General features: G+C 43.7%; 1 protein-coding gene across 1 annotated transcript in view; it reads right to left on the reverse strand.

The window, feature by feature from the left end:
* Positions 1-946: 946 nt before the first annotated feature.
* scn4aa (sodium channel, voltage-gated, type IV, alpha, a) overlaps positions 947-22,582 on the reverse strand; it is a 40,992-nt gene continuing 19,356 nt past the window's right edge. Inside the window, exons 13-26 of the mRNA XM_082965886.1 lie at positions 22,002-22,240; positions 21,560-21,733; positions 21,019-21,375; positions 12,025-12,459; positions 11,598-11,727; positions 10,974-11,128; positions 10,586-10,759; positions 10,173-10,295; positions 9,426-9,707; positions 9,035-9,088; positions 8,558-8,695; positions 3,954-4,055; positions 3,223-3,493; positions 947-2,984 (exon numbers count right to left, since the gene is read on the reverse strand). Of these exons, the coding sequence (XP_082822012.1) occupies positions 1,546-2,984; positions 3,223-3,493; positions 3,954-4,055; positions 8,558-8,695; positions 9,035-9,088; positions 9,426-9,707; positions 10,173-10,295; positions 10,586-10,759; positions 10,974-11,128; positions 11,598-11,727; positions 12,025-12,459; positions 21,019-21,375; positions 21,560-21,733; positions 22,002-22,240 (4,073 nt within the window). The 3' untranslated portion in view covers positions 947-1,545. The remainder of the gene's footprint in view (positions 2,985-3,222; positions 3,494-3,953; positions 4,056-8,557; positions 8,696-9,034; positions 9,089-9,425; positions 9,708-10,172; positions 10,296-10,585; positions 10,760-10,973; positions 11,129-11,597; positions 11,728-12,024; positions 12,460-21,018; positions 21,376-21,559; positions 21,734-22,001; positions 22,241-22,582) is intronic.

The following is a 22,582-nucleotide window of genomic DNA, read 5'->3' on the forward strand; positions in this document are numbered from 1 at the left end:
CCCATAAACATGATGCAGCCACCACTATGCTTGAAAATATGGAGTGGTACTCAGTTTTTGCCCCAAACATAACACTTTGTATTCATGACAACATGTGAATTGCTTTGCCACAATTGTTTTAGTACTACTTTTGTGCCTTGTTGCTAAAAGGATGCATGTCTTGGAATATTTGTACTCTGTAAAGGCTTTCTTCTCTTCACTCTGTCAATTAGGTTAGTATTGTGGAGTAACTACAATGTTGTTAATCCACCCTCAGGAGAAAACTATCACAGCCATTAAACTCTGACTGTTTTAAAGTCACCATTGGCCTTATGGTGAAATCCCAGAGTGGTTAGGAAGGACACCTGTATCTGTAGTGATTGGGGGTATTTTTGTAATATATATATTTTTTACCTTTATTTAACTAGGCAAGTCAGTTAAGAACAAATTCTTATTTTCAATGACGGCCTAGGAACAGTGGGTTAACTGCCTTGTTCAGGGGCAGAATGACAGATTTTGTACCTTGTCAGCTCAGGGATTCGATCTTGCAACCTTTCGGTTACTAGTCCAACGCTCTAACCACTAGGCTACGCTGCCGCCCCCGTGTATTGATACACCATCCAAAGTGGAATTAAAATCTTCATCATGCCCAAAAGGATATTCAATGTCTGTTTTTTTTTTTAAATTACCCATCTACCAATAGGTGCCCTTCTTTGCAAGGTATTGGAAAACCTCCCTGGTCTTCGTGGTTGAATCTGTGTTTGAAATTCACTGCTCGACTGAGGGACCTTACAGATACTTGTATGTGTTGGGTACAGAGATGGGGTAGTCATCCAAAAAATCCTGTTAAAAACTATTATTGCACACAGTCCATGCAACATATTTTATGACTTTTGACACATTTTTACTCCTGAACGTATTTAGGCTTGCCATAATGAAGAAGTTGAATACTTATTGACTGAAGACATTTCAGCTTTTCATTTTTAATTCATTTGTAAAAAAAAAAAAATGAAAACCATAATTCCACTTTGACATACTGGAGTAGGCACAGGTGAATCTGGGTGATTTTCCCCCAAAAATAAGGTGATTCCAAAATGTCAAAATAAGGCATGATCTGAGTATGAAATGTTGCTCACTGCTTTTATGGCAATAAAGGCATTTAGGCATTCCTTCAAAACAATTAGATGTGGGTAAAGTTTACTGTCAAAAACATGCCCAAATCCTATGGGAAATGTATGGATACTGATTATCAAACCTTTTATATTTTGTGAGATTGTGAATTGTTTGTAGGTATAAAATAGAATACAGAGTTAACAGTCCAGTGGTCAAATATAGATCAATTCTAGAAATGGCCTTACAAAAATAGAAAACGAGACCCCCTATTACGATCAATAAACTTGACTTTAATTATTATACCTAATCCATCAGCTACTTGTAATCACTTCATAGTAGTGCTATGTGGAAGCCTCAACTATATTGGCGACACTCCCAACACATAAAATTACTCGCTAGATCGGTGAAAAATACAGTAGGAAGACCATGGTGAATTCCCTCAAGTGCTTTTTGTTATACAATCGACTCTCGCAGGTTGTCTATTGACTCACGGCTACACAAATAGGGGGTGACCTCTACGGGGACCACCAAGAGGTTTGGCCCAGCAGGCTCCGGCCAGGTAGGTTCCAGCCCTGTGGGCTCCGACCCTGATGGTTGTGTTTGCTCGGGGAGGTCCAATGGCGGATCAGACGTCACAGGGGCTGAGCGTAACACCACCTCACTGGTGACCTCAACGGGGACCACCAAGAGGAGTGGTCTGCCAGGCTCAGGCCTGGTGGTCTGTGTTTGCTTGGGGAGGTCCGATGGCCGATTGGACACCAGAGGGACCGATATGGGTTGTGCTCGCAACCCAGCCAATTCCATCTCTGCGGCAAGGTCCAAGTCGCTCCCATAGAGCACGTTCATCTTTCGCACCAGAAGTCCCTCTCTCTCCGGGGGCTCCTCGTTCTGCTCCCGCCTTATCTGCCTCTTGGAGCGGCGCATGAAGGAGGCATGCAGGATGGAGCGCTTGAGCAGGTGCTTGCGGTAAGCCCGCTGGATGATCACGGCTGCTGCCTCCTCCTCCTTGCGCCGCAGCGTGGTGGTGATGGGCTCATAGGAGTCTGTCGTGGGGTTGTTCATGTTGAACTTGGCCTCGATGCTCACCTTCATGGCCGTCATCTCCACCCCTTCGCCCAGCACCTCCTGGGTGACGGCCAGCAGGATGTCCAGGCAGTGAATCTTATCGCCCGTGACCAGGGGAAGGTCCATCGAGATCAGCTTGATCCGGTTGGGCTTGGCGATACGCAGGGGTTCCTGCAGGGTGTCACAAAACTCTGACAGCTTGGCGTATTCGATGAACTGCGTGCCCTCAAGGTCGAACTTCTCCCAGGTCTCGTCGAACATCACAAAGTCATCCTCGCACAGCAGGTCCCCGCTCTCCTCTTGGGCCGTGTTGAAGTTCTCCAGGATGATGGCGATGTACATGTTGACCACCACCAGGAAGGACATGATGATGTAACTGCAGAAGAACATGATACCCATGCCTGGGTTGCCGCAGTTGCCCCGAACGTCCGAGCCCGGGTTCTCAATGTCTGGGTCGCAGTCTGGAGGACCGCTGTTTAGAATTGGCAGCAGAAGACCATCCCAACCCGCAGAGGTGGTGATCTCAAACAGGCAGATAATACTGCTGCCGAACGTCTGGAAATTGAAGATGTCGTCGATGCCCGCCTGTTTTTTGACATAGGCAAAGTTGGACATGCCGAATATGGAGAAGATGAACATGATGAGGAAGAGCAGGAGGCCGATGTTGAACAGGGCAGGGAGTGACATCATCAACGCAAATAACAGCGTCCGAATGCCCTTGGCACCTTTGATGAGACGCAGGACCCTGCCTATCCTAGCCAGCCTGATGACCCTGAACAAGGTGGGTGACACAAAGTACTTCTCTATGATGTCCGACAGCATTATACCTGAAGGGAAATTAGATAAACAATGGTTAATGACCAATCACACCTCTCCATCTACTGTCGAAATAACTAATCTTCAATGCTTTTCAGTGTGACATTTTTCAATTGGAATTTGGTTTACTTTCTGAATTAACTTGATTTTAAATGGAATTGACCCCAACCCTGTTATAACTTGTCTATGACTTATCCTATGTACAGTATACAATAAGGTCTACAGTGTAAAGAATCTTGAGGTACATACCCGCGACGGACAGGATGACCACGACAAAATCAAAAATATTCCATCCGATGGTGAAGAAGTAATGGCGAAGGGCAAACATCTTGAGCAGACACTCGCCGGTGAAAACGACGATGAAGGCCAGGTTGATCTTGTAAAGGACGTTTTCCTTCTCCGCACTTTGGTCGTCCGTCTCCACCATCATGGTGACCATGTTGAGGCAGATGAGGACCATGATGAAGATGTCAAAGAACTGCTGAGTGATGAAGTCAAACACAGCGCCTTGAATCATGTTCTGTAGGGGCCCGAGGGTCACATGAAAGAGAGAGCGAGGGAGACAAACACAAATTTCATTAGGTGTGTTAAAGCCAATGTTGTGTAGAACAGGTTAAGATGGGTCAATGATGATGTCATGGCAAAGTCACGCATTTTAATGTCACTGTGTATGTGGTATACTCAGAGCAGGACTTGCAGACTCTAGTCCCATAACATAATTGAATTATTACTTGTATATGAAATGTATCACACAATCACTGGTCGAAAGATTGACATTGAAATTCTATACATAAAAAATGCACTTTCAACACAAAAGAGCATTGATCAAATTATGTAATCCCTATAATCAGCAATTTATTTATTGAAGGTGCTTATGTAGAGTAAATTTAGTCTTGGATTAGAAAGATGTAATGAATCTTAATACTAGAGAGTAGCATAAGAGTGTGGCTATAACCGAATGCCATTTATGTGTTGCATACCGTAGGCCTTGGGATAGGCTTCACTGGCTTCTTTGAGCCAAGTTTCTTCATGGCTTCATGATATTTCTTCTGCTCCTCTGTCATAAAGATGTCGTCACCAAAGTGCAGGATCAAAATCAAATCAACAATTATTCTGGGCATTTACATGTATATACAGAGGGGGGGAAAGTATTTGATCCCCTGCTGATTTTGTACGTTTGCCCACTGATAAAGAAAGGATCAGTCTATCATTTTAATGGTAGGTTTATTTGAACAGTGAGAGACAGAATAACAACAAAAATATCCAGAAAAAACGCATGTCAAAAATGTTAGAAATTGATTTGCATTTTAATGAGGGAAATAAGTATTTGACCCTTTCTCAATCAGAAAGATTTCTGGCTCCCAGGTGTCTTTTATACAGGTAACGAGCTGAGATTAGGAGCACCCTCTTAAAGGGAGTGCTCCTAACCGCAGCTTGTTACCTGTAAAAAAGACACCTGTCCACAGAAGCAATCAATCAGATTCCAAACTCTCCACCATGGCCAAGACCAAGGATGTCGGGGACAATATTGTAGACCTACACAAGGCTGGAATGGGCTACAAGACCATCGCCAAGCAGCTTGGTGAGAAGGTGACAACATTTGGTGCGATTATTTGCAAATGGAAGAAACACAAAAGAACTGTCAATATCCCTCGGCCTGGGGCTCCATGCAAGATCTCACCTCGTGGGGTTGCAATGATCATGAGAACGGTGAGGAATTAGCCCAGAACTACATGGGAGGATCTTGTCAATGATCTCAAGGCAGCTGGGACCATAGTCACCAAGAAAACAATTGGTAACACACTACGCCGTGAAGGACTGAAATCCTGCAGCGCCCGCAAGGTCCCCCTGCTCAAGAATACATATACATACCCGTCTAAAGTTTGCCAATGAACATCTGAATGATTCAGAGGACAACTGGTGACAGTGTTGTGGTCAGATGAGACCAAAATGGAGCTCTTTGGCATCAACTCAACTCGCCGTGTTTGGAGGAGGAGGAGGAATGCTGCCTATTACCCCAAGAACACCATCTCCACCGTCAAACATGGAGGTGGAAACATTATGCTTTGGGGGTGTTTTTCTGCTAAGGGGACAGGACAACTTCACCGCATCAAAGGGACGATGGACGGGGCCATGTACCGTCAAATCTTGGGTGAGAACATCCTTCCCTCAGCCAGGGCATTGAAAATGGGTCGTGGATGGGTATTCCAGCATGACAATGACCCAAAACACACGGCCAAGGCAACAAAGGAGTGGCTCAAGAAGAAGCACATTAAGGTCCTGGAGTGGCCTAGCCAGTCTCCAGACCTTAATCCCATAGAAAATCTGTGGAGGGAGCTGAAGGTTCGAGTTGCCAAACGTCAGCCTCGAAACCTTAATGACTTGGAGAAGATCTGCAAGGAGGAGTGGGACAAAATCCCTCCTGAGATGTGTGCAAACCTGGTGGCCAACTACAAGAAACGTCTGACCTCTGATTGCCAACAAGGGTTTTGCCACCAAGTACTAAGTCATGTTTTGCAGAGGGGTCAAATACTTATTTCCCTCATTAAAATGCAAATCATTTTATAACATTTTTGACATGCGTTTTTCTGGATTTTTTTTGTTGTTATTCTGTCTCTCACTGTTCAAATAAACCTACCATTAAAATTATAGACTGATCATGTATTTGTAAGTGGGCAAACGTACAAAATCAGCAGGGGATCAAATACTTTTCCCCCCACTGTAGGTATATATCAAGATGAATTAAAACTGTACATATTCAATCTCGATTTCTGATTTGTAGTCAATCTGCGATTGGTACATACATTTTTTGACTTTTAAAATAGTTCTCTCGAAGAGTATCTGGACAGTATACAGTGCATTCAGACCCTTTGACTTTTTCAACATTTTGTTACATTACAGCCTTATTCTAAAATCCTCATCAAATAATACCCCATAATGACAAAGCAAAAACAGTTTGACATTTTAGCACATTTATTAAAAATAAAAAACAGAAATACCTTATTTACATAAGTATTCAGACCCTTTGCAATGATACTTGAAATTGAGCTCAGGTGCATCCTGTTTCCATTGATCATCCTTGAGATGTTTCTACAACTTGATTGGAGTCCACCTGTGGTAAATTCAATTGATTGGACATGATTTGGAAAGGCACACATCTGTCTATATAAGGTCCCACAGTTGACAGTGCACATCAGAGCAAAAACCAAGCCATGAGGTCGAAGGAATTGTCTGTAAAGCTCCAAGACAGGATTGTGTCGAGCCACAGATCTAGGTAAGGGTACCAAAACATTTCTGCAGCATTTGAAGGTCGCCAAGAACACAGTGGCCCCCATCATTCTTAAATGGAAGAAGTTTGGAACCACCAACACTCTTCCTAGAGCTGGCTGCCCGGCCAAACTGAGCAATCGGGGGATAAGGGCGTTGGTCATGTAGGTGACCAAGAACCCGATGGTCACTCTGACAGAGCTCCAGAATTCCTCTGTGGAGATGGGGGAAACTTCCAGACAGACAACCATTTCTGCAGCACTCAGTAAAAGGCACATGACAGCCCGCTTGGAGCTTGCCAAAAGGCACCTACAGACTCTCAGACCATGAGAAACAAGATTCCCCTGTCTGATGAAACCAATATTGAACTCCTTGGCTTGAATGCCAAGGGTCACGTCTGGAGGAAACCTGGCATCATCCCTACGGTGAAGGATGGTGGTGGCAGCATCATGCTGTGCCGATGTTTTTCAGCGGCAAGGACTGGGCGACTAGTCAGGATCGAGGGAAAGATGAATGGAGCAAAGAGATCCTTGATGAAAACCTACTCCAGAGCGCTCAGGACCGTCGACTGGGGTGAAGGTTCACCTTCCAACAGGACAACGACCCTAAGCACATAGCCAAGACAACACAGGAGTGGCTTCGGGACAAGTGTCTGAATGTCCATGAGTGGCCCAGCAAGAGCCCGAACTTGAACCCGATCAAACATCTCTGGAGAGAAAATAGCTGTGCAGCGACGCTCCCCATCCAACCTGACAGAGCTTGAGAAAATCTGCAGAGAAGAATGGGAGAAACTCCCCAAATACAGATGTGTCAAGCTTGTAGCATCATACCCAAGAAGACTTGAGGCTGCAATCTCTGCCAAAGGTGCTTCAATAAAGTAGTGAGTACCATAATTTCCGGACTATTAAGCGCACCTGAATATAAGCCGCACCCACTGAATTGAATTTTTTTTTTTTTTTTGAACATAAATAAGCCGCACATGTCTATAAGCCGCAGGTGCCTACCGGTACATTGAAACAAATGAACTTTACACAGGCTTTAACGAAACACGGCTTGTAACAAAAATAAATAGGCTTTAACGAAACACGGCTTGTAACAAAAAATAGCAGTAAGCTTTAGTTATCTTTTTGCACTGAGTCAATTCCTCACGCTGCTGTTTCCAACGTCTTATCATCGACTCATTAAGACCAAGCTCCCGTGCAGCAGCTCTATTTCCTTTTCCAACAGCCAGATCAATCGCCTTCAACTTGAAAGCTGCATCATATGCATTTCTCCGTGTCTTTGCCATGATGAGGATGACAAAATGACTACCGTAATCAGAATGATGGGAAGTTTGAGAGCGCTCAATTTAATCTAAACAGTAAACAAAAAAGTTGTTTGACCGTAACCCGTTTGGCAATTTATTTGGTCTAATGAAAGCTTCATGCCGCCAAAAAACTGAGCACGTCACAGAATGTGTTTTTTTGGAGAAAAGAAAATTGAAAGCGGGTAAAATCCATATATTAGCCGCGTCATTGTTTAAGCCGCGAGGTTCAAAGCCTGGGAAAAAAGTTGCGGCTTATAGTCCGGAATTTACGGTAAAGGGTCTGAATACTTATGTACAGTAAATGTTTATTTTTAATACATTTGCAAAAATGTCAAACTTTTTTGCTTTGTCATTGTGGGCTATTGTGTGTAGATTGATGAAGAGAAACTATTTAATACATTTTAGAGTAAGGCTCTAAAGTAACAACGTGGAAAAAGTCAAGGGGAATGCACTGTATATCATTTTATTAATGTCCACTGTAATTGAGTTAATTCTTTTGTGACTAATAAATTGTATAAGTTGAATTGAGTAAATGCATTCCTCGCTTTACAGAGTAATAATTTGATTATCTACACGCATATAATTTAGTAGGTCTATTGGTAGTTGTTATTTACACTATACACATAGCATATGCTTGGGTACCACATTGACATCTCTGATGTTCTAGCATTCATGAGGCAAGCACAAGCTATTTGTATCTAGTCTCTTAATAATTGCATAACGGTGCAAGTTAGACATGTTCATTATTGTCATACTGAGAGGTGGTGTAAGGCTTGCTACCTTGACTCGATTCCTCCAGAGACGTACACGGCCTGTTGCATTTATTCACATAATATGAACGTAGTTTATTATTATATTCAACATCATTTCTACATAATGGTTGGATCATATTCCAAACCTTTACAAAATGGTGACTCATCCAGTTGTTGGGGATTTCTATATCCAACTACATATCCATCATCTATTAGTCACTTTATTTACTAGTAACAAAAAAAAAGAGAAGGTGCTTATCTTTTTCTTTTGCTGGTTGAAATTGTCAATAATAACACCAATGAAAAGATTGAGGGTGAAGAAGGAGCCGAAGATGATGAAGATGACAAAGTAGATGTACATGTAGAGGTTGATCTCATACGAGGGCTGCTCCTCCACCTAGGGGACCATAAATAGTGTCGCTCGTCAAACAAAAACCCTCATTACTTACAACAATTCGACTACCACCAATGTGTCCGGTAACACTTTAAAATGACTTTCCTGAATAAGTATGAATCATATCTGACTAACTGTATATAACTATACACTTTTAATAAAAGCATTTTGAAGCGTTACAATTCACAAGCATTAATCACATTTATGATCATTTATAAAGAATGTATACACATTTTTCAATGGCTTACTCATTAAAGCTATGACTTTTGTATTCTGTGGTAATAACTGCTCCCCAAACCAAATGTTTATATTACAGTATCTTATATTTCTATAAGTACATACTTCTCGAGAGTCCACTGCAGCATACATGATGTCCATCCAGCCTTTAAATGTGGCCTGTAGAGAGACAGGGCACTTTTTTTCAGATATTTTTGAGTACACCAACACCCTCAGAGAAGGAAACAATATTAAATACTTTAGTAGACCAGGGGGTGACCAAGTCTCTTCCTTCAGAGCTACTGGGTATGCAGGCATTTGCTCCAAACCTGTTGTTACACACTTGATTCAGTTAATCGAGTTCCTGGTGAGCAGCTAATTAGTCGAATCAGGTGTGCTAGAGCAGGGTTGGAGCAAAAGCCTGAAGGAGGAAGGGTAGCTCTCCAGGAGGAGGATTGGGTCACAGCTTGAGAACCAGCGCACAGCACCCATGCATCTCAGAAACCCTGGCCCTCACCACTTGCAGCAGAGAGAGGTAGCCCAAGCCCACGTTGTCGTAGTTGACTTTGACGTTGATCCAGCGGGCTTCCTGGGTGGCGTGCTGCAGTGCAAGGCAGTCGCTCCTGTTGTTGACCTCGGTGATGGGGAACAGCTCCTCCGTGGTGGTGTTGATGCAGCGGTAGAACTTTCCGGCAAACAGGTTGACCCCCATGATGCTGAAGATGAGCCAGAAGATGAGGCACACCAGCAGCACGTTGAAGATGGAGGGGATGGCGCCGACAAGAGCGTTTACCACCACCTTCCTCCCATAGACAGGACACAGTGCAGTCAAAACCATTAAAGTCACCTCCATTACAATAGTCAGCCATGACCACTGCAGTCACCACCGCCCAATAGTAAGTCATGCTCCCTGCAGTCAAAATAGTCAGTCATGACCACTAACATCACCTCTGTCACAATAGTCAGTCATGACAATACACTTGTCACAATAGTCACCTCCGTCACAATAGTCAGTGATGACCACTAACACCACCTACATCCTAACAGTCAGTCATGATCACTTACATCACCTCCATCGCAATAGTCATAGCTAACCACAGTCAACTCTGTCACAAGATGTCACTGTCAGAGATGTGTCACTGTGTGTATGCGTTTAGGATTGTCTGTATCAGCATTTCTGTCAGTGTGTCTGTTGATCTGTCTTTCTGTGTCTGCGTGGATATTTAAGTGAGTATGTACTGATAGGTTTGAAACAGTTACTCACCCTCATTCCCTCAAATCTTGACAGGGCTCGAAGTGGCCTTAGAGCCCTGAGTGTTCTAAGAGACTTGATTGGTCCAAGTTCAGAGTAGCCCATCCAGTTAGCTCCTAAAGTGACTAAGGAAACCTGAGGCAGGATTGTAACGTCATTGTAGTCACCCAGCATCTCGTTATATGCTTGTACGAATGAAGAAAACTTTACAAATTGAAGGTCTTGTATTTTCTGCCAAGCAGGATAACACAATTATCAATTACTTGCGGAGAATACAAGGTAACACACATTTCAATGTCTTCCTTGATTTTCACGTTCATGTATTATTGAGCTTGCCCACAACAGTGATAATAGTTGTAACATTGCTTAACCCACGTTTCATTCTGTGTAAATATCACTCCAAAAACAATTCAACGGAAACTTACATCCACAATTAGGAAGTCCAGCCAACACCAAGCGTTGGTGAAGTAGGTCTTGAAGCCGTACGCCACCCATTTCAAGAGCATCTCAATGATAAAGACATAGGTGAAGACTTTGTCTGCATACTCCAGGATGATTTTGATAGTTCTTCGCCTCTCAATGTAAATATCCTCAAAAGCCTATCAGAAGTGAGCCAAAGAAAATGGATCTCAATATAACTAGTGGCCTTCCCAGAGAATGTTATAAATATAATACAAAAATAATAATATAACTATGAAGTACACTTTGAATACATTTATTTTTCAGGTGAGCCAAGGTCATCAGGACAAAAGTCGAATAGCTCGGTAATGGAGTATCAACTATAAATAGGTCAACGACCAGGGACTCACTCACCAGAGCTCCACTGCTTAGGAGGATCATGAAGACTATGAAGGTCTCAAAGTAGTCGTGTTCCACGATGGTGAAACAGGTCCTGCGGAGGTTCCACCACTTCTTGCCTCTGCCCTGAGAGACGTCAAATGTCAGACACGGCCATCGCGCGATACAGCCTGAAGAGAGAAAGAGAGAGAGAGAAAGAGAGAGAGAGAGAGAGAGAGAAATGCCAACATAGTGTTTTTGTATGCTTCATTTGGACTGTTTCACTTGCCCCTGAGGTGCTGTCTGTGTAGCATAGCCTACAGTCTAGCCAAGTGCTGAGCGAGTTGGACAATCCCGCAAATAAAAGATGTGACGAATCATAGCAATCACTTTACTGACATTATTAAGACGTGACTCCAAACTCTTTGGTCCCACCTTACATAAAATAGAATATAGTAACTCTCTCTCTGTGAATGCTGATGTGCCAACGTGTGTGACATGGGACAAAGTTTACAGATATTTCGAAAAGTAAATTATACATCAAACACTTGATATTAGCGTTGCATTTTTGTAATTTAGTAACAATACATTGTAAAGACCATGAAAATCAGGAAACCCAACCCAGATCTATTTAAGCAGGGGACACTATTTCCTGTGTACCATCAGTGAAGCAAGCTTCTGGTTCCTCTGGCTCTGGCTCCTCCTCTTCCTCCTCTTCCACAGGCTCTGGTTCAGGTACATAGTCCACCGTGCTGCACACCGAGGACTCGTCACCCACTGCACCAAACAACTATGGATGGGGAGGAGAGAGACTGAGTGGCTGAGACAAAATGTCAGCCACAAGTTCAGGATAGGAGAGAGAGGAGAAATCTAACTCATGTAGGATTGTGAACTCGGATTGAAGAGAACCACCAAGTGAGATTTGTCCTGATTCTTGTACTTGTTTGCTTAAATATCCAGGTAACACTTTACATGGTATACTTAAAAGATTTATGAAGGGTTTATAAGTAGTTTATTAACTGATAATTATTAGTTCATAGATAAAGCAGAGTACAATTATCATCTTCAGTTTGCCATCATACTGTACCTTTATGTGATCACCATGTCCATTTTCTTCATCTGATGTAAAAGACCCACTGTCATCATCATCATCGTCCTCAAAGTCCGGCTCCCCCTGGGCAATGGGCACATTGAGGCTCATCTCGCCGTCTGCCTGAAGCCCGTCCACACAGTTGGTCATCCCGTCGGCCATTTTGGAATCCTGGCACGTGTCTAAGTGGTTTAGTGCAAAGGTCTCCTTTTCGGGGTTTCCTTCGATCCCCTCACCCCCTTCCTTGTCCCCGGTGGCCTTTTTGCCCAGTAGCTGCAGGACCATGTGGCGGACAAAGGATTTTACCCAGTCGATGCCCCAGTTGATCCTGCCGATGGCAATCTGGAGGTTGTTCATCTCACCGTCGTCATCACTGGACAGGTTGTCTCCACTGAATGAGCTGAGCAGCAAGGCCAGGAAGAGATTCAGCACCTACAGGCAGATAGAGGTGGCAGTTATCGTTGAAGGTTAGAGAAAAGGTCTCTGACAGGGCAGTGTGGGGAATCTGATCCTACTTTACTCCCAGCTACTCCCAGCCTTATGCGTTTGTATGAGGGAGGTGTCCTGGGAGAATTAAAAGACAGCCAAAAGACAGATCTATTCTATTCTGCTCCTTGGCTTAGTGACTTACTGCGAGCTTACAGGCAGCTGAGCGAAAAATGGTCATCCTTCCACTCTCCTCTCTACCTTCTCCTCCTCTGTATGCACTGCTAAAGGCACTTTCTATCACTCTAAATTTCAGGCTTCTGCCTCTAACCCTAGGAAACTATTTTCTACCTTCTCCTCACTCCTTAATCTTCCACCCCCTCCCTGCTCCCTCTCTGCGGACGACTTTGTCAACCACTTTGAAAAGAAGGTTGACAACAGCCACTCATTAAATCAGCCTACTGAGTCCACTGGTCCCACTCACATAGAACTACCCTACGCCTTGACCTCTTTCTCCCCTCTCTCTCCAGATAAAATCATGCGTCTAGTGAGGTCTGGCCCCCCAACAACCTGCCCACTCAACCTCATTCCCTCCTCCCTTCTCAAGACCATCTATGGATACCTTCTCCCATTCCTCATCAACTTATCGCTGACCATTGACTGCTTCCCCTCGGACTTCAAAATTGCCAGAGTCAATCTTCTCCTCAAGAAATCAACACTCGACTCCTCTGAGATCAAAAATTACAGACCAGTATCCCTTCTATCTTTTCTTTCCAAAACACTTGAGCGTGCTGTCTCTGACTAACTCTCTCGCTATTTCTCTCAGAACAATCTTGACCATAACCTGTCAGGCTTCAAGACGGGTCACTCAACCGAGACTGCTCTTCTCTGTGTCATGGAGGCTCTCCGCCAGTTTTGTGTTCGAGACCAGCTAAAGCGGGACCGATTCAAGACAAAGACCGGAGCAAATCGAGTCCGAGTCAAGACCAAGACCGGAGGGGGTGAGAACGAGTCAAGACCGAGACCAGGAGGGAGACAAAGGGTCCGAGACCAAGCCATGGCTGAGACCAGAAAAAAAAATAAAAAAATAAAAAATAAAAAAAAAGAGTCCAATTCAAGACCATGATTGTAATGTTGTCAAATCATCACCATAAGAAGTTTGAAATATCCAGTATTTCTGTGTTCATATTTCAGAAGAACATATGGAGTCTTTAGACATTAAGAATGATGAAGTGCTGAATGCTGGGGGAAAATAGAGCCACTCTACAAATTATTACTAACCCAAACACAGTGGGGAACATTGAGTGCCTCCTATAATAATACTTCTAATTGCATTATTATTTTCACTGATGTTCTGATTTAATCTATTCAGTTTTTGTTGGAAAGGGTTAACACTGAAGAGAAAAAAAGATCCAATCAGCATTTTTCTTTAGTGGTCTCTGGGGAGATAAATCTAGCTAGCTAAGTCAGCCATTGGCTACCAAAAAACGTATGGAAACTTTTGCCTTCTCAAAGGCCAACAGGTCATTGCGCAATAGCGAGCAGTAGTTTTCCAGTTTATCCACGGTCTAGTAGGCTAGGTTTGCAGTGGCTGCAGCAGGTGTTATTGAAGAGGAAATTGTTGCCAATTTGTTAGCTTCTCCCTTTTCAAGAATAACTTTCAACAAGTTGAGTTTCAAATTATCATAATTTGGTGAGTGGAACTGTTTTTTTTTTATTGCAGGGTGCTTGCTGTTATCCATCTCTTTGAAAATAACTTGCTGCATTTAAACTTTTTTTGCAATGGGAAGTAATAGTTGTACATTTCAATTAGGAGATGCTTAGCCTCATGGTTGTGTGTTAGTATTCTTTTGAATAGGCAACTACCATGGTCTTGTAGTGGATGTGAGCTTCGACTGGAAGCCAGTGGAGTGTGAGAAGTAGCGGGGTGATATGGTAGAACTTCGGAAGGTTGAAGACCAGGTGGGCTGCATCGTTCTGGATAAGTTGCAGGGGTTTGCTGCCCGCTCAGCCCAGTTCAAGCTCTTCCCTGTCCTGGCACCCCAATGGTGGAACCAGCTTCCCCTTGAAGCTAGAACAGCAGAGTCCAAGCCCATCTTCTGAAAACATCTGAAACCCTACCTCTTCAAAGAGCATCTTAAAAGATTGCCTTTCACTCGCACTTAATAGCTACTTTATTAAGGAAAATGTGCTTACACTGACTGTGATATCTGGTTGTCCCACCTAGCCATCTTAAGATGAATGCATTTACTGTACGTCTCTCTGGATAAGAGCATCTGCTAAATGATTAAAATGTTAATGAGAGAGAGAGCGAGAGAGAGGCAAACCTACACTTTTTTCACGTGCCTCCTAAACAGGAACGTTTGGGACGCACGTGTCACCAAGCCTCATGCTGTAAAATAAAGTTTATCCGTTTAATCATAAACCTGGGCGTCTCGTATACATAACACATATAAAGTTGATGTCGTTCTGTGGTGACAATATAATGTTGTCTGCGATTCTTTTGGAGGTGGCTATCTTTAGTGTCTAAACCGCGTTAGACCATATCTGGGTTCTTATTTCTCAGATTAAGATGTAGATCATGGTTACATGGTGGACTGGGCAATGCTGATCTCTCTCATTCCTCTGTAAGGAGCTGTGAATCAGCCAGAGGCCCTGGGAAAGGGCTGAGAGGGGCAGAAACCCAAGGCCTAGGGGGTTAGCGGCACAGGGGGCTCGAAAGGGCTAGAAATGAAGGGCTATGGTAGAGGTGGATAGGGCTGTGGAGGGAATCACAAAGTGTGTTGAGACATATGGCTGACAACGGGCTAACATAACACCACAAAGAAAAAAACGCCTTGGGGGGGGGGAAACTGGACTGAGAATGGTAGAAGTAGTCTCTTGGAGCAAATACAGGGCTTGTAGGAGAGACATCGGGGGAGACAGGCTGGAGGGGAGCAGACAATAAAGAGTTCAAATCGAGATGATGACCAACCATAAAATACATTGTAGGCTGCCACTCAGAGCGGCCTATTGTTACTGTGCTCGTAAGTCGCAACTGTACTCAAAGGAACATCCCCCATATTCCATACAGCGCGTGTTCGTGTGATGGGACATTTGATTACCTTCCCTATCAATTAGTGATGCATTCTGCAGACGTCTCTCTCTCTTGGATCTGATCCCCGAGCCCCTCTCGCCGGGCGCCGCTCAGCTGTCCGTGTTTGTTCCGTCCGTGCCAGGGGGCTCACTTAAGCTGGGTCTTAGCAGATACCCAAGGTCAGAACCACTGTTTGCTGGCTCAAGTCATTTGACTTAAATAGATAGAAGCCCCCCTCCCCCGATGAATAAATGGACTGTTAAAATAGAATGACTCAAAACACCATCATTGTGTAGTAAAACCATGAAATGTAATGCACCTAAACTGAGATCTGGTGTTTGTTTGAATGTAAACTCAATGTGTATTATGATACACTGAATGAATTTACTCTGAAACATCCAAAGTGGTTCTTCAATCTGAATAATTGTGTTTTTAAGAGGGTTGTGAAAATATTTTGGGGGGTTTTAGGGCATGTACAATGCAGCATCAAAACACAAACAATATGTTTTGGCAGACTGTGTCTCTCATACAAGGCTTATGTAAGTTATAGTAGAGGTAATGTGAAAAGTGGGCCTTCATCACTGGTTTTCATGTGAGAACTGTTCAGAATTCTCCCATTCTAAGGTATGGAGGTGGAGAGAGGGCATTAGTGGAAGGTGTGCCCTCTAGCAAACTCTATAGTTAAGTATAAAAACAGGCAAGTTTTCAGGCACCTCCCCTGTATTCGGACACATATTTAACCCCTTATTTTTGTTGGCACCAAACTACCTCCATACTTCCATTAATTTGAATGGGTAACAAATGAACAAAAGCGGAGAACGCCATTGTGTTCATGAGTCTCCAATTTCCATAGTGGTCATAATAGTTTCTCTAGGCCAAACCGTTCGGACGCTACAAATGTTTTTGTGAGAAGACCGTGGTCTCATGGTCTGACAAACACCGCTGTAGCTCGGCAACCTTCCACCGCAGATGCGGAAGGCCGACGCGGTGGATTGAGACGCAGCGCAGGCAAAAAAACTGATATCTCTACGTTAAACTGACGGATTTGGATGGGGATTTTTGTATTATGTTACTTAGATTCTTAAGGATTTTAACTAAACTTTTTGTAATTTACCAAAAAGCTAAATAAGCATGATACGAGTTGAAATAAATGTAAAAGGCTTTGAAAATAAAAAGCTTGTATTACACTTAGTGCTCCGTTGCCATTTCACAGAGATACACTTGTTTTTGTGAGAAATCTTCAAAAGAGAACAGGAATTTCTAATTAATATGAGAAACGTATACTAAAATACTACATGTCATGTCTCAAAATCGATATCCGTCTTACCTCTATATATTGTTTTATGTCCTGTGAATTCAACAAGAATGATGAGTTCATCGGGAAAGTGAGTATGTCAGGTAGCCAGTAGCCTTCATTCTTTCAGAATCCAGCCTAGCTGACATTACTCAGTTTTCCATATTTTTGACCACTTTTTTCCTCTGGCCTCCATTGATTTAATCACCATAATTCTGACTGCTTTTGCAAAGTGGGTGGGGTTATATCCTGCCTGTTTCGCCCTGTCCGGAGGTATCGTCGGACGGGGCCACAGTGTCTCCCGACACCTCCTGTCTCAGCCTCCAGTATTTATGCTGCAATAGTTTGTGTCGGGGGGCTAGGGTCAGTCTGTTATATCTGGAGTATTTCTCCTGTCTTATCCGGTGTCCTGTGTGAATTTAAGTATGCTCCCTCTAATTCTCTCTCTCTGAGGACCTAAGGACTACCTAGCCTGATGACTCCTTGCTGTCCACAAGTCCACCTGGTCGTGCTGCTGCTCCAGTTTCAACTGTTCTGCCTGCGGCTATGGAACCCTGACCTGTTCACCGGACGTGCTACCTTGTCCCGGACCTGCTGTTTTTTCGACTCCCTCTCTACCACACCTGCGGTCTCTAACTCTGAATGATCGGCTATGAAAAGCCAACTGACATTTACTCCTGAGGTGCTGACCTGTTGCACCCTCTACAACCACTGTGATTATTATTATCTGACCCTGCTGGTCATCTATGAACATTTGAACATCTTGGCCACTGACTGTTATAATCTCCAACCAGCACAGCCAGAAGAGGACTGGCCACCCCTCAGAGCCTGGTTCCTCTCTAGGTTTCTTCCTAGGTTCCGGCCTTTCTAGGGAGTTTTTCCTAGCCACTGTGCTTCTACATCTGCATTGCTTGCTGTTTGGGGTTTTAGGCTGGGTTTCTGTACAGCACTTTGTGACATCGGCAGATGTAAAAGGGCTTTATAAATACATTTGATTGATTATGATCGAGACATGAGTTTTGGACCATTGGTTTTCTTAGAGGATTACATACACAATTAACATATTATTTGACCCATTGATCAAAAGATTAGCTTTTAATTGGACACTCTACATTGAGGTAAAAAAATGTGTTCTTTATGAATTTACCTGTTACTTTAGGAAAATAAATCAAGAAGGCAATATTCTTGTAAATGTTTGTTTTGCTTTTTATGCGCTTTGAGATTTTTAAATATAATTTTTTTACCCCTTTTTCATGGTATCCAATTGGTAGTCTTGTTCCATCGCCGCAACTCCCGTACGGACTCGGGACGCCCGCTTAACCCGGAAGCCAGCCGCACCAATGTGTCGGAGGAAACGCCATACACCTGACGTGTGCATTCCGCCCAGCCCACCACAGGAGTCGCTAGTGCGCGATGGGACAAGAACATCCCTGCCGGCCAAACCCTCCCCTTACCCGGACGACGCTGGGCCAATTGTGCACCGCCCCTTGGGTCTCCCGGTCGCGGCCGGCTGCGACAGAGCCTGGACTTGAACCAAGATCTCTAGTGGCACAGCTAGTACTGTGATGCAGTGCCTTAGACCAGTGCGCCACTCGGGAGGCCTGCACTTTCAGCATTTTTTTGTAATGAAAAATGAAGTTAAATAAATCATTATTAACCTACAGCTCACTTTGAGCAAATTCTGATTTTTTTTGACAGCCCTAATAAAAATGATCTGGTATATTGTGATGTTCTGTAATATGATTACGGGATTCGTAGACAGACACTACTGATAGTGGTTGGCTTAGATGCCTTGGTATTGCATTGAACCACAAGTGGTGGCTAAGACAATCCACTCCACCTATTATGGGGTGCAGGATGGGAGGCCCTGTCCCTGTCATTACTCCTCATCTTCCAGAACAAGGACATGCAGATGAGCTGTTAACAGCTGATCACACAAGCACAATATTTGCGGCGTGAGGCCAAATGCATTTCCTCTCTCTGGTGGTTATTAATAGAATCAAGCGGAAATGGCTATTCTCATCCCGACGAGCTAACAAAAGCACTGGGGACTCGCGCCAACACTAACATGGCTTTTTTTGTGTCTCACACCCCCTCAACCCCCATCCAAGTCTCCTGCTGCCTATGGCTACTGTGTCTTCCAGGCAAACGGCACATAAACCAAGACACTACACTGTTAAAATGAAGTGCATTTTAACACTAAATCTAGTGGCAACTGAGCTGCCACCACCTTAAAGGAGACGAGACCTTAACTTTACTGAAGTATTGAAACACTTGGTTGTGAAGGTATTGGGACAGATTTAAGGTGTACTGAAACATTCATCCTGATGTGTTCTGAAACATGACAAGGTATGTTGTAACGTCACATAATCAAGACTTGTGCAACACCTTGCCAAAGACTGGAGAACTAACCCAGAAAAAGGTTGAAAACACCATTATGGCGTTTCAACTCCTGTCTAGCGCAGAATTAGATCCCTCCTGGAGATTCCAAATACTGTAAATGGGAGTGCCTCCTCTTATTGTACAGTGGTTCTTCCTTTAAAAGTTGCAGTGTACTGCAGCACAGCATGCGGGGTGCCACAGAATTCTATGGCATGTTATTTAAGTGTCAGCCATTGTTGCCAGAATGACGCAATTTACCACAATCTGCCACCATCTACCACAAACGGTCGCAGCATAAGTTCAAAACTTTTAAAGGAAGAACCACTGTATATTCCCTACTCTAATATGGTTTGTTGATTAACTCCTCATTGGTAATTCCAAAAGGTCAAATGTATTTTTAGTCGTTACGCGCTTCAGCACTCGGCGGTCCCGTTCTGTGAGCTTGTCCCGTTCTGTGAGCCTACCACTTCACGGCTGAGCCGTTGTTGCTCCTAGACGTTTCCACTTCAGAATAACAGCACTAGCAGTTGACCGGGGCAGCTCTAGCAGGGCAGAAATTTGACAAACTGACTTGTTGGAAAGGTGGCATCCTATGACGGTGCCACGTTGAAAGTCACAGCTCTTCAGTAAGTCCATTCTACTGGTTGTCTATGAAGATTGCATGGCTGTGTGCTCTATTTCATACACCTGTCAGCAACGGATGTGGCTGAATATAGCCGAATCCACTAATTTGAAGGGGTGTCCACATACTTTTGGCCATGTAGTGTGTCTGTTCTTGGCGTCTCTAGGGGGACAAAAATAGACTCGCCATCAGCTGTGTGCACAATATCTCCTGGATTGACTGAGCATTACAATACTATAATCGTTAGGTCTGCAGAGATTTCGAATAACTGTTACTGAGATTTACAAGTTGACAGTATTGACAGATGTTCACAGTTGGGGACTGCGTGTGTTGTTGAGAGGCATTATCTAGGATCTCTAGAATGTTCACTATACTTAAAAGATTTATTGTGCCCTCACATTGAATATCTATTTATACTTCCATACAACCCTAATTAAAGGGATAGTCTTTACGTAACCAGATAAGACAGTGTCTGTCCTATATTTGAGAGATATAAGTAAGCTCAGGAAAAATATATATATATTACCTGTATACATGTGTAAATTCCCTATTCACTTCCATACATTTTTCAGCCTGGTACTAGGTTACCTTCAGACGAGTCTTGAGGTTTGAGCGTCGTAGAGCAAAACAACTGATATGTACGTATTTGAGAGCATCTCAGCTTTCCATAGTGGGTCATAATATAGTTTCTTGCCAAAACCGTTTGGACTCCAATTTTCGGGACATTTCCTGGTCTGACAAACACAACTGTAGCTCTGCCACCTTCCATCGCAGATGCGGAAGGCCGACATCGGCGGATACGTTGGGTTGAGACGCTGATATCTCTAGCATAAACAGACTGATTTTGAAGGGGATTTCATTTATTACGCAAATTAGATTTTCACACAGGAGTGGGCTTCGACTCTATGGTGAAACAGCAATGGCCGTTTGCGATATTTCAACAACAAAGAAGTTAATGAAAACAACACACTGTTTTTTTCCCCTCTGACATTGCACATGCAATAGAAGAGCACAATATGCACTGCAATTTTTTTGACCATGTTCCGTGACCCTCCTGAGCTCGGTAACAAAAACAATAAGAACGTTGGAGGGGCGTCCGTGGTGCTATTTCCCACTACCGTGGATCTCAGCTTTAAGGATGAGGATTAGGTTTAGGGATTAGGGTTACAGTTGGGTGTCTGCTGCACTCACCACCAGGTTTCCGATGACCATGACCATCATGAAGACCACCAGGCACATCCCGGCTCCGGCCACCTCCATACAGTCCCACATGGTCTCGATCCACTCCCCGCACAGGATGCGAAACACGATGAGGAATGAGTGGAAGAAGTCGTGCATGTGCCAACGCGGCAACTCACAGTCGGTGGCAATCTTACACACGCATTCCTTGTAGCTCTTGCCGAAGAGCTGCATGCCCACCACGGCGAAGATGAAGACGATGATGGCCAGCACCAAGGTCAGGTTGCCCAGAGCGCCCACAGAGTTGCCAATAATCTTGATCAGCATGTTGAGCGTGGGCCACGACTTGGCTAGTTTGAAGACACGCAGCTGCCTCCAACACATAGTACATCAACAGACAGACAACACACAAATTGCATTTTTCATGGCTTGATGTGCTCTTGATGCAAGTTCCTTGTTGTACATTGTCCCTGTAAACTAAATGACTACAATAAGGTTAATCTACGAATACTATTTCACAGACATGAATTGACTGGAAATCAGTGTGTCTTACCAAACGGAAAGACCTGAGAACGGACAGGCCTTGGACATTGGCTAGACCTAACTCCACCAGACTGAACGTGACAATGATACTGTCGAAAATGTTCCAGCCGACCTGGAAGTAGTAGTAGGGATCCATGGCGCAAAGCTTGAAGACCATCTCTGCTGTGAAGATCCCAGTGAAAACCTAGAGGGGGATTCATATATCAGAAATATAAACAAGTTGTCATTTTGATACATCATGTCAAAAACCATAACTCGGATGTTAAGAAATGTTCTCATCAACACAAGAAAAGACTAAGTAATATCTGATTCAAGCTAACATGACACCTGAAATTATATGCCACGCAGTTATAATAAGGAAGCTGCAGTAGCAATGCAAGTTTGGGCTAGCAATACAGCTAGCTTTACACACCTAACATCTACCTCTAAACTACCACTTTAAAAGTTGTTACCAGGTTCCCCACGGAGAGCATGTGGTCAAACTCTGGGCTCATGGGGTAGTGCTCCATGGCCATGAAGAGGGTGTTGAGCACGATGCAGATGGTGATGCCTAGGTCCACGAAGGGGTCCATCACAATAAAGAGCAACCACTTCTTCAACCATACCCAGGGCACGCAACAGTCCCACTTCAGGAAGGTGTCGGCAAACTTGTACCAGCCGGGCGGACAAGGCTTCTGGGCATCTTCCAGCTCTATTAGAAAGAGAGGGGAGGTTTAGATGACCAGTTCAATAATAACGTTTTAATAGAAACATAATAACAAACAAACATTTGTTTATATGATTTGGTATTATGGCTGAAAACTCTACAATTCATCCCTCTTGCCATTGTTATGAAGTAAAAAAAGACAATGAAACAAAGTTATCCAAGACTACTAAGACACCCCTAGAATATTGATCTGACATTCGAGCAAAATGTCCTGCTCTAAAAAGTGACAGGAGGGTATGAGTGGATGATTGACAGAATTAGGGACATTTGTCATTTATTGCCCTAGTTCAACATTCTTTGATTTTAAGAACATGCATTGGTGACATT

Source organism: Salmo salar, chromosome 19 (genome assembly GCF_965601325.2).
Source record: "Salmo salar chromosome 19, fSalSal1, whole genome shotgun sequence".
NCBI lineage: Eukaryota > Metazoa > Chordata > Actinopteri > Salmoniformes > Salmonidae > Salmo > Salmo salar.